This window comes from Ovis aries, chromosome 3, assembly GCF_016772045.2.
Source record: "Ovis aries strain OAR_USU_Benz2616 breed Rambouillet chromosome 3, ARS-UI_Ramb_v3.0, whole genome shotgun sequence".
Taxonomy (NCBI): domain Eukaryota; kingdom Metazoa; phylum Chordata; class Mammalia; order Artiodactyla; family Bovidae; genus Ovis; species Ovis aries.
In genome coordinates this window covers 213,525,218-213,540,653 of record NC_056056.1, presented here as the reverse complement: position 1 = coordinate 213,540,653, position 15,436 = coordinate 213,525,218, and the positions used below count along the sequence as shown (strand labels likewise).

The 15,436-nt window shown below is 48.4% G+C and overlaps 1 protein-coding gene across 44 annotated transcripts in view; it reads right to left on the bottom strand.

The window, feature by feature from the left end:
- The window catches only part of WNK1 (WNK lysine deficient protein kinase 1), a 128,784-nt gene that overhangs the window by 2,780 nt on the left and 110,568 nt on the right, over positions 1-15,436 (bottom strand). For 18 of the 44 annotated variants that reach the window (XM_042247675.2, XM_042247679.2, XM_042247676.2 and 15 more), the window contains 10 exons: positions 13,889-13,972; positions 13,207-13,267; positions 10,841-10,911; positions 9,004-9,653; positions 7,821-8,020; positions 6,269-6,463; positions 5,326-5,418; positions 2,827-2,868; positions 1,364-1,390; positions 312-499 (listed from right to left, as the gene is read on the bottom strand). In XM_042247675.2, the coding sequence (XP_042103609.1) occupies positions 312-499; positions 1,364-1,390; positions 2,827-2,868; positions 5,326-5,418; positions 6,269-6,463; positions 7,821-8,020; positions 9,004-9,653; positions 10,841-10,911; positions 13,207-13,267; positions 13,889-13,972 (1,611 nt within the window). Of the gene's footprint in view, positions 1-311; positions 500-1,363; positions 1,770-2,826; positions 2,869-5,325; positions 5,419-6,268; positions 6,464-7,820; positions 8,021-9,003; positions 9,654-10,840; positions 10,912-13,206; positions 13,268-13,888; positions 13,973-15,436 lie in introns of those variants that run through there. The other 26 variants (XM_027968025.3, XM_060413490.1, XM_060413488.1 and 23 more) reach the window with 8 other exon arrangements.

Below are 15,436 nucleotides of genomic sequence, written 5' to 3'. Positions count from 1 at the left end.
CAGCCTTTGTCACCATCACTGGCTCCTGACACTCACCACATACCTGTTCTGACTGGAAGGGGGTGGCATCGCATGCCTTATGTGAGTGGCTCGAACACACGCCATTCAGAGTGTTAAGGAAAGGGGGAGGGAAAACTGGGCTGACTGAGTTCAGAGCAAGGAATCCAGGATAAGAAACTAAGAAGGGACCTGGCTGATTTCTTTTTTCCCCGAAGTGCTAGAACTCAGAAGCCCCTGGAGGTGGTCACGGCAGGGTCCCCGTGCCCAGCAACACTCGGACAAGCAGGAGGAAACACGAGGGTTGCGCTGACCTCATAGCTCACGTGTCCTTTGCTTCCCCGTCTGCCTGAGAAACTCATGGCATCTCGGGCCCAGTTGTCCACCAGCTTGTGCAGGTCATCCGTGAACGTGCCCTTCCTGCTGGATGTCACGGCAGGAGGCGGAGCTGGGGTGGCCTGGCTGCTCACAGCTCCCCCGACGGCGTTGGTGCTGCTGGTCCCTGAGGTCAGAAGAAGCAACAAGGCACGCCCGTTAGAAGGACTTGGGTGGTGACTTCAGGGAGAGGAGAGACCTCCCACGATGATGAGCGGCAAGCCCAGGACGGGGCGGGGGGGGGGGGGGGGGATGAGGCAGGGAGCCATGCAGAAGGGAGGTTTCAGGGTCTCAGGAGCCAAATGCGGCGCGTAGCAGGGCCAGGGAGGGACGAGGGCCTGGGCCTCGCTTCACCAGTCCCCACGGTGTCGGGAGTGCAGACACTTGCTGCTGGGCCTCTGCCCAGCGCCCGCTGAGAGGAGCTGTGTGCTGAAGCCACCAAGCCTGGCTGCTCTGAACGCTGCAGGACAGGGCAAGAGACGAGGGCCCCCCGAGCACGGGCAGGGTCCCTGCGGGAGCCGAAGCACTGCGAGCACAGGCCTGAGTAGAGCTGGGCTCCCAAGCCGCGGGGGGGACGGGGTCTGGGATGTGCTCAGCCGCTCTTCCAGAGGGAGATGAGAGAACGCGTGCTCTGTTCAGAAAGCTGCTTCACCTGGGCCCACAGACAGGAACACAAACATCAACTTGGGAGAGTGAAGGCTCAACCTCTCCCAACTCCCTGTGAGGAAGCACGAGGACGCGAAGGTTCTCTGTGCTGCGCCCGAGCCTCTCGGCTCCAGGAAGACGCGGCTTCCCCGAGGGCTCACCCCGGCGGCTTCCCCGAGGGCTCACCCCGGCTGCACCGCGCTGGCTTCTCCCCGCCCTGCCCCTCCCCGAAGAGCAGGCACTCTCTGTGCACCCAGGGAGGCGGGGGTGCGGGGGAGCAGAGGCTCTGGGGCTGTGATGAAGGGTCTCTATGGTTTGATGAGGAAGAAAGGAGTCTGTGTCCTGCCTGATTTCGGCTCTGCTGGAGGGCACACTGGCGATTATTCGAGAGGCAGGTTTGAGGGAAGAGGGAAAGAAGAGTCAGGGTCTTGTGTATTCCCCGCACCCCCACTTTCTTACCAGATCTCACATGTGCTGCAGAATAACTGTAAGCGGCCATTGTAAGGCGCGAACCAAGAGGACTTCAGATCCCCAGTCAAGGCCAGGGCTGAATGTCTAAACGCGGACACTGCCGCTGTCACGGTCCAACAGTGCCAGAAGCGACTCGCCTCCCACCCCCCAGGCCCCACGGCGGGGGTGGCTCACCCGCCTGGGCTGGGCACCCAAGCCCGAGTGCGTGAGGTGAGGCTGCCCAGCGCAGAGGTCCCGTGCTTCTCAGCACCCAGGCAACACGGGGGCGGGGGCCGAGTTCCCTACAGAGCAGAACCCAGGAGGAAAAGTGGGACGCACAGGACACAGGCTTCCAGGACGGCAGCAGGGAGACAGCGCAGGCGGGGCCGGGGTGGGGATGGTGTCGCAGCGCATGCACGAGGACCATCTCGCCCCCCACCCCCCAACGTGCGTGACCACAGCAGAGTGAGCTTGGTGGCGAGTGAGACGATGAGGACGACACAAAGGGTCACAAGTGAGCAGAGCTGTCAGCAGCCCACGGAGGGGAGCGCTGCTGCCACAGGCCGGGCTCAGCTGGGTGCCAAGGCCCCACGACACGGCGCGGGGTGGACACCGGGGGGGCACTAGCCACACAGGCGACCTTCTCATCCTGGCTGCTGAAAACCGCCTTCCCACAGGAGGATGACACACACCCCCCTTTGCAAGCAGAAACTAACTCTAGGAAAAGCTGGCTTGGCTACTAAACCCAGGAGAATGGGGGTGCACGTGGTCCGTGGCAGCAGGAAAGCAGTGACGAAACCGGCAGAGCAGGCGTTTCTGAGACACGGCCAGCCTTCAGAGGACACTCACTGTCCTTTAATCCCTTCTCAATTCTGCTCAAAAATTCTAAAAGCAGTGCATGCTTTCCCACCAAAAATGTTCTCCTGCCCTAGTCTGCCCCCCCACCCCCTGCCCCCTTCCAGTAACAAGAGCCCACTATGAGCCACGCTTACTGCCCGCCTCCCAAGCACCGTTTTCTGGAAGAGCCCCTTGACGGCGGCTGCTATCGTCCGCACCGTCTACACAGCTGGCTGACTCCTTGGGGCGCGAGGCAGCCCCACTCGCCCTACACACAGCCGCAGGCGCCCCCGCCCACAGCGGCCACAAAGCCAGGTGCGGGCTGTCACCGAAAGCATGGACTGTGAGGGGACTTGGAATCTGGAAGGAGAGCCAGTGGCAACCACTGAGTGTGTTGAAGACGACACCAGAAAAGGGTGCAGGGCTGGGGTCCGGGAGTCGAGAGGCTGCAGGGCGCAAAGAGCTCAGGGCGACAGGCTTCACAGTCAGGGACCAGAAGTAACAGAAAGAAAGGATAATTACTACAGAGCTGGTTGCAAGGGCAGACTTTTTTCACCATCTTCCCTGAAGCACAAAGAGAGAGCAGTGTGTTAAAGATAAAGAAACAGAAGTATAAAATAATTAGACTCCCCATACAGCACACCAGGGCCCAGCAGGAGAGAGGGAGGGGAGGGGACAGGGCCTGGGCTGTGCGGGGGCCCCTCCCGGCCCATGGCCCCACCCCACGCTGTCTGGAGGAGCGAGCCCCGCACCAGGCTTCTGGGGCTCTGGCCCCGCTGCTGGAACCTTGAGTACCCAGGCAGTCTTTCCAGGCCCTGGCCCCTTCCTGCTTCTCCTGCTGGGCTGTTAACACGCACTGCATTAAATGCATTCGCAATTCTACCACAGGAGGCTGACATGGTACCATTGTTACAGTTCTCATTTAAACTGGCTAACACACTATTTCCAAACCCTAGACATACATACTAACCCCGTGCCCCCTAGAAAAATCTTTTAAAAGTATGTGGAGAACAAGCAACTTTTGAACAGAAATAAAGCATGAAGCCAAGCCGTGCTTCCAAACCATTATCTATTTTGAGCACAGAGTGAAGCACCCCAGACTAGTTAAGACCCCAACACCCAAGAGCCCGATATCTCTGTCCATATTTGCTCTTTCACTTTTTTCTTTTTGGCCACACCACACTGCTTGTGGGCCTTTAGTTCCCCGACACGGACTGAACCAGGGCTCGCCAGTCCTAAACCACTGGGTCTATTTGCTTTAAATCTGCATCTTGTGATCTGCTCACAAAGGCTTTACATAATGGACACTGACGTGCCTTCAATGGAGGCAGGGCCTCTCATTCATCTGAACAACCCTGTAACATCACCTACCTTTCAGAGTGCGATGGGAATGTTCTGAGCTAACAGAAGAGGTGCCTGTCACATGATACCTCCCTCACAAAAATGCCCTGGTCTTCCTCCTTCCCTCTGAGACACTACAGGCCACATAACACGGGACTGACACCTCCGAACACTGGTCCCCTGCTGTTACTGTCTCCTCAGTCATCTAACTGGACACAGGACTTACAGCGCTGACTGAAGTGCCAAGGAGCTAACAACACTGTTGGTCCAGCCTAGCCTTGCCAGGCCCTGCCAGCTCAGTTGGTAAAGAATCTGCCTGCCATGCAGGAGACCCCAGTTTGATTCCTGGGTCCAGAAGATTCCCTGGAGAAGGAATAGGCTACCCAATCCAAGATTCTTGGGCTTCCCTTGTGGCTCAGCTGGTAAAGAATCCGTCTGCAATGCTGGAGACTTGGGTTCCATCCCCGGGTTGAGAAGATCCCCTAGAGAAGGGGAAAGCTACCCACTCCAGTATTCTGGCTGGAGAATTCCATGGACTGTGTATAGTCCATGGGTCACAAACAGTCGGACACGACTGAGTGACTTTCCCTCACCCACTCAGCCTTGCCAGGAAAGCTGTTGCCCTACCAAGCGGGGCAGGCTTTCCACCTCCCTCTGGGCTACACAGCCCTGGACGAGTGCTGCCTGAGGCCCAAGGACCTCTGAACCACACTCGAGAGACGACGAGAGTCCGAGCACATGCACTAAAAAGTACGTCAACAGCCACATCAGAAGCTTGAGGCCTTAACAGAGAAGATCGTTTAAGCTCTAACAAAGGTTTTCTACTTAAACCTCAGTTTTGTTTTTTAAATTCTCATTTCAACATACGTTTATCAACTACCGGAACGTGCCAGGCTCATCAGACAGGAATGATGTGTGCCTCCCTGGGCTCCTGTCCTGTGCCCATGATCTCACCGGGTCTGTGCAGGACCGCCCACACTCCACACGCAGGGAGGTGGGCTGGAGAGGCAGGTGCCTTGTTTTGGGGAAGAAAGCTGAGAAGTCCCAGCGATTTTGTTAAAAAGCTCATCTTGGCTTGCAGGTGCTGGCCCTTGGTCTTAATGAGCATAATTTATAAGACGAACTACACTGAAACCCTCTTTGAAATCAGAGGGCAGTGGTGGTGAAAACATCCAGTGAAGAGATTCCACCATCTTTACAACTGACAGATGGTTACGCTTAACTGAGGTTACAAAAAAAAAAAAAACAAACAAACAAGCTTTCAATCTACTCTGAAAAATAATACAAAAACAGGGTTTCCGTTTTCCCTGCACCGGTGGTCAGGAAGCTTGCTGTGACTCCTAATGCCAGAGCAAGCGGGAGCACTATGCGTGGCTGGGCGCACGGACATCACTACGCTGAGTGACCCAGCAGGCCCTCGCCCTGGACACCATGCTGCCCTCTGGCACAGGCTGAGGAGGAGGCAGTTCTACCAGAAAACTCATTTTGAAGTTCACAGAAACCTATCATCAGATCTCCATCTTTTATCATAATTAACAGAGGCCCAAACTTCTGAGGGCGATACTAGTTCAGCCAAGCCACTGCGAAGATGAGGCACAGACACACATGAAGATGGACTGCGTGAAACAACAGGTCCAGCGGCAGACACAAGGACAAGGAAGGAGTAAAGGTGTTACACACAAAGAGCCAAGCAGGGCGTACTCAGAAATCGCGTCCTCCTGCCGCCAGCTTTGAACGTCACCTGCTCGGACGCACAGTTAAACTTGGCACAGCCTGTGAGAGGGGGAGAACGGGGAGAACAGGGAGAGAAGAGACAGAACACGGCTACGAGACGTTAGAACCCGAGCTGAGAGCCGGATGTGCTAGGACGGCACACAGAAAGACGAGTTCGCAGGACAGGCCTGCACGCCAGAGGCGGGGTCAGGTCTGTCCCCCACCAGCCCAGACTGCGCCACCCACCAGCATGCTCAGAGACAGGCTGATCCCTAACCTTCGCAAAGCTGCAGCAAAGGCACCTCCGTTTGCCGTCTAGATCCCCTTCATTCTTTTCCACCCAGATGCCCAACAGCTTTTAAGTTTTGTCTAATGTTACTAAAAGGTCTTTCCTCTACAGGAATGTTCTGAGTGATCATTTTATTAAACCTCTGTTTATTAAATGACCTATACTTGGGAAGTAGATTAAAGGTAGCAACTTGAATTTTAAGGCTGTTCACTTTAGTATGTCTCTTTCACACTTAGAAATTATTAAAGTCTACACTGGCTGAACAAATGCATTAACTTTCAGAAAGGGCTAAAACGCCTAAGAATCTGGTTTCAGGAAACCCAGTCCAGTATTAAATCATAAGTTCCAAACCCCAAAGGCGTCCTGCACTGCACTGAGGCGTCACAGGGCCACTTTCTGCTGTAATCCCTTGAAGAAAACCTACTTCCACCAGAAGGGAGCAGTGATCCCACCCAAGCGAGTTGCTACCCACCCCCCTGACAGCCCAAAGAACCCTGTGGGCGGCAGGTTCCAGGTCAGCTGCTCCCCCAAGCCACCTGCCTGCCCCAGGCTTCTGTCCTGCGTGTGGCTGTGTCTCCATTTCAAGGCTCTCAGAGGATGGTGGCTGCTCGTGGCTCTCACCTTGACCTGGAGCAGAAAGGCTTGGTACTGAAATGGCACCATCACTGGTAAAGGCCGAGTATACGTTGTCACTGGAAGGAGATGGTTTCACGGGCTGTAACAGCTGGTTGGGCCCTGTCTCCGGGATGCTGCCAGGAGCGGGGAGGGTCTGCTGAGGGTGCAAGACTGAAGCTGCACTCTGACCAGACAGGGTACCTGTTAGAAGATACACTGGGGTGAGGGAGGTACACAGCTTTCCCCCTGCACTGGACAAGTACTGTCGACTGTTTGTCCCACTGAGGGAGTGATAATGGGTCAAAAGCTACAGACCAAAGGGCAAAGGCCTCTGGACGGGATGGGGAGTAAGAGATGAAGGAGAGGCAACAGGGCTGCAGGGCCCCATCCCTGAAGCTGCTGAGCTGCAGATAACCTGGGGGACTCAGGAGTCCCAGCTGGGTAAGAAGACAGTGCGTGCAGGAGACGTGGGAACTCCACTGTGCGACTTCAGCCCTGCCTCTTACCCTCTTTAGCGGAGACTGGTCCAGAGACAGTCTCTCCTTAGTCCTTCTGGTACATGTGTCAAATAAAGTACAAAGAGGTGTCAAAAAATGACACAGGGATTATAGAGTAATGCATATTTAGAGTTATTTTTGATAGATGGCTTTCACTCATTAGCCAGGTGTCCTGAAGTAGACACCTGGCTATTCCTTAGTATAACTAGTAGAACAGAAGTGCACTCCAAAAGAAGGCTGAAATTGGGATCAGAATCTACATTAGCTGCTGTGACTTATGATCTCACATCTCATAATGAATTGGCTCTAACATCCCAGAGAAAAGGTGTGGGCCCCTGAAAACTTGCAGAGAATGGGAAGCTGTTAAGCCTGCAAGTGCTGTCCAATACAGTTAACATGAGAACTGAGGAGCAAGTGCCAAGTGTACTGGCGTGTAAGTATGTAAGTGTGTTCCAGCTGCTTTTACTTACAACTAGTTACCTAATACTACCATAACTTCACCAAAGGGTAAAAACTCTACATAATAAAGAAAAAAATAGGCAAACCACGAAAATAAAGAGATTATGATTTAACTATTTTTTGACTATAAATACCAGCACGTTCTTTATTCCCACATAACTAAATAAAACAAAACTTTAATCAAGGACATTATCACATGACATACCCAAACACCTACATGAAATTTACATACGTGCCAACTGTGATTATGACCACTCCACTCATTAAAAAGAGAGAACTGACCTGGGCTTTACTAAATAGAGAACAGTGTGTTTTCTTCCAGCTGCCTAGGAGTTTGGTGACATGAGTTCCATGAGTCAAGAACAACTACAAATGAAGGAAACCACCAGACAGCAATATGGGCAACACAGGAAAAGGGCACAGTGCCACCCTGTCTTCCAGGCTCAGAAAGAGGCTCCATAAACATGGGGAGTGGAAGGAAGGAAGTCAGACTATGGGAAAGTCAAACTCCTTCGCAATTAATTCAATGGAAGTAGCCAGTGTTCAACAGATTCTAGACACAGACAGAGACAGAAACACAAGGCAGGATGGCCACGGCTGACCTGGTCCAGGGCTTTTATTCCCCAAAGAGCTGCTGCGACTGGACTTGCTCCCTTTGCTTTTGGTGGGTCGCCTCCTTCTCCCCGCAAGGGGGGCTGCTGGGGGAATGATGACAGCAGGAGGAACCTTGCCCAGTTTGGTGTATAAAGACTCAATTTCGTGCTTCTGGCGACTCTGCAGGTCCTGAATCTCTTTAAGATGTCTACAAAAGATAACCAAACAGTTAAAAAATACAATAACGACCTCTGTTCCAACAAAAATTAACATGATATCACCTTCACGCACAGGTTTATCTGCTAATGGCTCTGTCCCTCAAATGCACTTAATCTAGTTTCTACTAGCTTGAGATTCTAGTTTGTCAGCTCTTCTTGCTGGCCTCTACACCCAAGCCAATTCCAAAAAGCTCCTAAGTGAAGTAAAGTCGCTCAGTCGCGTCCGACTCTTTGTGACCCCATGGACTGTAGCCCACCAGGCTCCTCCATCCATGGAATTTTCTAGGCAGGAATACTGAAGTGGGTTGCCATTTCCTTCTCCAGAAAAAGCTCCTGCTGCTGCTGCTAAGTTGCTTCAGTTGTGTCCGACTCTGTGCAACCCCATAGATGGAAGCCCACCAGATTCCCCCGTCCCTGGGATTCTCCAGCCAAGAACACTGGAGTGGGTTGCCATTTCCTTCTCCAATGCATGCAAGTGAAAAGTGAAAGTGAAGTCGCTCAGTCATGTCCGACTCTGCAGCCTACCAGGCTCCACTGTCCATGGAATTTTCCAGGCAAAAGTACTGGAGTGAGGTGCCATTGCCTTCTCCAAAAAAAGCTCCTAGCCAACCACAAATGACTGATGATGTTCCAGAAGGATTTCCTGACTTTGAGGCTCTATACAGGATACTGAACTGGCAACTCAAATCCAGTTTGTCAACTGTGACCAAGAAAACCTGCTAAAGTACTCTATACCCCAGTGCCATTACCAGATTCATTCACTAGGCTAAGAAATGGTTAAGATTAGGTTAATAACACTGAAGTGCTAGTGTTAAAAACCACATGTAGCAGCCATGCACAGGTGCTGAGGCAGCTCTGTGACTAGGGATGCCCTGAGTCCTTCCGAGAACTGCATCCAGAGGCCCCGCTCCTGCATCGGGAACGGGGTCCTCACACAGCTCTGCCGCCACCCTCACAGGAGAAACACACTCACTTTTCCCGTAGTCGGCGAAGCTCTAACTTTAAGTCCTCGTCTTCAATGTCTGACTCATTGTCGCTGCTCATGTAGGAGGAGTTGAAGGAATTGCTGAGGCTCTGACTGAGGCTCTGGGCAGGAAGGCTCTTGGAGCTCAGCTGCGGAGGGGAGTGTGGGCTCCCTGAGCCAGCATCTGCGTCCCGGCTGAGGAAGGCAGCCTCCAGGTCGGAAGACGGCCCATTCAGATGCGAAGGCTCAGACAGTTCGGGTTTCTCTTTCTTTGGCGTCACGGAGGGAGGAATGTCGTGTTCTGAGTCCATGAAAGGAGGAGAGACCACTGGCTCCTCTCCCTTCACCTCAGCCATCTTGTCTTCGGTTCTGGACACAGAGAAGCGACCCACTCTGCTCGCTGTGGTGGTCACCTGAAAACGGCCGACCTTGCTAGGCTGCCCAGCTTCTGAGGCAGGCGGCTGGCGGGCGCTGTCCGGCATATCTGCAGAGGTGCCCCGGACGGCCAGCCCGCTGGGCTCTGCCTTCACCACGGTGCTCTCGGGGCTACTGCTTGACAGCACTGAGGACTCTGACGTGCTGGATTCGAAGTGGACAGACTTGGCGTCCTCCGATTTACTTTTACCCTCCTTCTGGGGATCGTCCATTGCAACTGAAACCTGACATAAACAGACCAAAGTGAGACTAAAAAGCTCCTGAACACTCCATTTTCACAACGGATGATAAACAAAAGTGAATCACTTTACGTCCTAGTCTGAGTAGGCTGATTATTCGTTTACACAGGCCCTCCACCTCGGACTGTGAAAACAGAAGGAACTGTACCGCAGAGCATGACAGGTCTGCACTGAGATATGCAATCAGATGAGATTTTGAGCGGCTGGCTAAGCCAAGCAAATTCGCTACTTCCATTATCTCCTGTTGGGCACAGGACTCAGGTCATTTCTTGTTAAAATATAAATAACAACAGGTCATAGACTATTGACGATTGCTTGTAAACAAGGGAAACTACAAAGATTAAATCCAATAAATGTTAAATGACAGCTAAGCTTCAAGAAATAGGACAACTAGCTAGTGCTAAAGGAAGGATCCAGATTCCTGTGCTAGTTCAATAATGTACTAGAAATAAAGTCAGGGAAGCCACAAACTCGGAGAACTTTACAAATGAGAAGAACATGACCCAATACCCCCCAGCTTCAAGTGCTATCCTGAGAATAATTAGAAAGTAGCTAAGAAAGCAGAAAAAGATTTTTAAAGCCTGCACTGTTCCCTATCACTAACCCAGAAAATAGTCACTTGTTTCCCAACTGGGAAAATAGAACTACATGGTGTCATTTGATGCTGACTCAGTATTTTCACTATGGAAATCAAACTTAAGAAAGTTATCCTAAACATGAAAACTGTTTTTATACAAAGATGTTTATTGTTACTTATTCAAAAATTAGAAACCGCCTAATGACTGACAATAGGAGAATGGCTAGATAACCCTACTCCTAGATTGGGAAAAGCTACAGCGAGCCGTCAGAAAAGAAGCAGGGTCAACATCAGGTCCACACATGCACAGGGCCGAAGGAAAAGAGGAGGATGGGCAGGGAGGACAGCTGTCTACCGTCCCTCTACCACTCTGAGGAGTCTTCATCTTCCATGTATTATTTTAAGAGAGGAAAATGATAAACAGCTCTAAAGTGCTCCTAAAAAAGACATATCGTTGATGGCAATTAGGTCCCCAAAGACAGATGTAAGTTTCTTATATACACTCCCACTCCAGAATCGGAAATCCCTTTTTTATCATACATACACCACCACTGCTCGTCACACACACACTACCCCTTAAAAGTGAGAGTCTCACCTGAAATCGCCCCATCTTCAGAACACCAGCTGTGGAAGTGGGTGCTTCTGTGACTTGAGAGACTGAAACAGCTACACGAAGGAGGAAGAGAAGGAATGTCAGCCTCTTTTTAGCAGCTTCCTTTCCCTAGCCAGAAGCACAGTAAACAGAAGCTGCACACTCCAAGAAGAAACTCCTTAGAGGAGAGGAACACTTCCTTATGTCTGTCCCCCCTCGCTGCGCCCAAGGGGAAACGGTTACTGCTCGCCTTCCTCCTGAACACCTTCTGTGTAAAGATTACATCGCTGTGAAACCCTCTGTCTCCCCTGTACACCATACACAGGACAGCACACCACATGGAGGAATAAAAGCTGGGAGCAGCGGCTTCCCGGTTTAGCTCACAAGGGAAGAGATACTGAGGCTGACGGGCAGGGACACTATAGCTCTGTCCTGTAACTCAAAGATGTAAATAAATGAAGCAAACCAAGAGATTCTGCTGAAGACACTAAAGACCCATTTTAAATAGGAACTAGCTATAGCAGACTTTTATAGCAGCAACTGCTCTAATATGTATATTCTTATATTAAAAATCTGTGTAGTAAATTAAGAATGGGAGTACTGAATCACTGCCATTTAAAACTTTGACAGACATAAACTGATCTCCAAAAAGGCTATATATATATACCAAGTCACCAGTGAATTTACCAAGGATAGGGGAAAAATATGATGACTTGTAGTTTTATTCTACTGTTCTGTTTCATGAAGGATGTTAAATATTTTCACGTCTATGTTTGTTTTTTTCCTCCCGTTATCTTTTTTAAAATTTGGTCTATGCCAAATTTACAGAAATTCTTTATACTGGCAAAACAAACTCCTTTTTGTGATAGGCATATACAACACACACATTTCCCAGGTTTTCATTTATCTTTATCTTTGGACGTAACAGTACTTTTCCCCCATGCAGAAATTGAAAATCTATTAATGCTTCTGGGTTGGGTATTAAACATAATAATAACATCTTTCTCTGTATCAGGGAGTAACAAACTATGATCTGTGAACCAAATCTAGCCCACAGATTGTTTTTATAAATAAATTTTACTGGAACATAGCTCATTCATTTATTATCTATTACTTCTTTGGAGCTACAATAGGTTAGCTATTTGAGTAGTTGTGACAGACTGTATGGCCAGCAACACCTGAAGTATTTCCTCTCTGGCCTCTTACAGAACAAGTTTGTCAACTCTGCTCTAAATAGTTGGAAAAAAAAAAAAGATCCCTTTTGTTTTCTTACAGTCCTGCTTTATGGCAGCATTTTCCATCTCTGTTCCACTTTGAATTTATTTTGGCCTAGGCTAGTGATACATCTTTACTTTTTTCCAGATGGCTGTCTAGTTGTCCAAACCACTTACTGAACTACCCCATCTGTTTCATTGATTTGAAAGGCCACCTTTTTCATATTTTACATTCTATTTTAGTTTGTCCATTTCTAGACTTTCTAATCTATTCCACTGATTTTCAAGTCACTTCTTTTAAAATAAGAGCCAATTCATAGTGTGACTGTCTTGGAAATAATTTAATTTAGAAAGGTCTTAAGTGAAACTTAGCACTTTTAAGGAAGACAGGAAGTAGTAAGAGCATTCAGGCAATCTTACTAATAGTTATACAGGGAATTACACTTATGGCAGGTGATGTTGAGAAGGATGGTTATCTGGGAAAAGGCAACAACAAAAAGTGTTAAATTTCCCATGTTTGGTGGGACTGATGGTGAAGAGAGATTTACAACAAAACTTTACAACAACAATAGCTGATATGAACTTTCAACTAACATCATGATAAAAGTTCTAATAAAACATTTAAGCTGTTGCTATGGATAATTTTTACAGAATTAAATTTTTCTGGAAATATTCCTTTTAAAAACAGATTTTATGGACATGCCAATTCTAAACAATTCAGAAACAGACAAAAATAATGTTTAAAACTGAGAATCTGAACTCTTACATGTGCATTTTCACCATCCATGCTGTTCAAGCTTCTATATTTCTATACATCTCAAAAGCCAAGAGGCTGTGAATAAATTAACTTTTATAAGTGTGCTTGAATTTCCTTGTTATGTTTTAGCAAGGATCTGGCCTAGCTAAAAAGAAAGAGTCTTATGCTAAGAAACTATCATTATCCCCTAGGAAGCCACCACTCAAAAAGAAGTAAAAACCTCCTGACCCTCCTGACACTACTGCTCTAGATGTTAGTATCAGTTCTTGCCAAGCAGGAAATAAGAATGTCCTCTGACAGTCTCAAGTACACCTGCAAACTCTCAAGAACGTGTACCTCCCACCATCAACTACAGGAAGGCCGGGCGTGGGAACAGAGAGGAAGAAGGGTGCTCTCACCGTCCTTGGGAAGTTGGGCTCCTGTCTCCACAACCGCGGTTGGAGCCACCACAGACACGGGCTGCAAGACACACACAGACACCACCACGGCTTTAGCGTCAGAGGCTCAGTAAGAGGGTCTTTTCCCTGCTGCCTTTCCACTGGCCAGAAAGACAGGATGTGTGAAGAAATGCTTTTGTCTAAGGCAATTTTTCTTTAATAACCTAAAAACTAGTCTGATATAAAGAAAGACGGATGTTTTCGAGATTTTTAAAAGAAATTTTGAGTCTTAACCTTTCCAAATCGCTTTCTTAATTTTTCTCATGGAATGCTTAAATGTGGATATTCACAGAAAGGTAATTTGAATTAGAACATTATTTTGTCACAAGCCTAAAAGACTTAAGGCTTCAAACTTAAAAGTGTGGCCTCCTCCCGGGCATAAACACAGAATCCACAGGGCTGGTCTGTGGGAGAGCTCTAACTACAGGGAAGATAAGAAAATCAAAACCAATGTCTTGCTTGGTTACACTGCTAGGTCAGTGTTACTCCTTCATTAACCATCTCATTTCTGTTGACTGGAACAAAAGTAAAGACTCTGCTTCGGTGCTAAAGGTATTCAAAGTGGTCAAGGTCACAGCTTACATCCCAGGAACATAACACATGAGGGTTATGGGAAGATTTTATCAAGGTTGTCAGAACTCACACCAACGGCAGATGTCAGCACACCAGTCTCGGGACTGAGGGTTCTTCTCAGCTGAGCGTCCAGGTCTCCCAGGGGCTGCGGGGGCTGAAGGACACAGCATGGTGAGCACAGCCTCAGGCACGGCCAGAGCCAACGCACATGGGACCACTGCTTCCTGCTCAGACCACACAGCATGACCTTCTCTGCTCACTCAGCACTAAACCCAATAATCTACACTCACCTTAGCTTCCCTGCTTGAATGACTTACCAAGCTCTCAAAACAGTATCATCAAGTTCTTAAGCCAAAAAAAACCCCAGTTACATTAATTTTTACAGCTTTGAGGTCTTCTCTCTTGTATCTGTCCTCTCCATAAAAATATACTCTGAAACATGTACAAGGCTGACTGGCAGATCAGCCGTATCGTTCCCTATTTTCTCCTTCAGTTTGGTGCATCTTCCTGAGGACCTGTGCTTGTGAGTAACAGTAGGTATCAGCACGCTGTCACTGCCCTGGCTTCTGTCAACCGTGCGCCTCTCTATTCTTCATCCACTTAGCCTCACTCCCATAGGTCTAATTTGCAGTTTCTCATTTCACATTTTGGGCCTTCTGAGGAATTCGAATACATGTTTTTAATGAGAAAATAGGTTCAAGACTTTCACAATCTTTTTCAAAGTCTAGCAGCTGATGCAGTGGGTTCTCTATTGGAGTTATTACTTTATTTAGCAAGTTGCTTAAATTATGTTTTACTGTGTATCTGGGATTAAAGAAGTAAGGATAAACTCAGACTTCAAGTTAGCAATTTCCCATATTTTTTTCTTACATCTTATTCTAAAGTAAGTCCCTAATTTAGTTTCACTGTTTACTAGCTTGTCCCATGTCACAAGCTCTTACATAGTTACAATGGGATCATGCCAAGTACTTTATAGGAATTTGACTCTTGTGTGGGGTTGGGGGTAGACTGGGAAAGGCCATATTAATTCACAGACTGCAGGCGATTCTGACCCCGAGTGAGCAGAATAGGTGTGAGATGGGATCTCATTGTTATGTCACTGGTCTCATTTGTCTCTGAGCAATCTCATGTTAGCTGAGCTCTGTTGGGTTTTGGATTTTAAGATTAATACCTGTTTTTCATAACCATGACGCTCTCATACCCAATTACTTCATTAGGAGGTCACTGAGAGAAATGTCAAACATTCAAGAAAAAACAGGCCATTATCAGTTATCAGGGTGGCACCCTTTTCTTAGGAACTTTCACCACTAATTTTGATTACATTAAAAATTTTCCACTTGCACAATGGTGTCATCTTTCAGTATTCTACAAAAGCATGAATGACAAAGCAATTATATCTTTTTTGGCAAAATGTCATGTTTGCTTTTTTTTTCCCCATTAAGATATGAAAAAATATTAACAGCAAATGATTTCTAGATGATTTGCTTCTGACTTTAAGTAGGGCCTATATCATCAGCTACGGGGTTTTAAAAGCAAGTTGTTACTAAGTCAAAACCAAACAGGAGCCAGAGGCAAGATCATGCAGTGGAGAATTGCAATGAGCCTTGAGAAAGAAAGG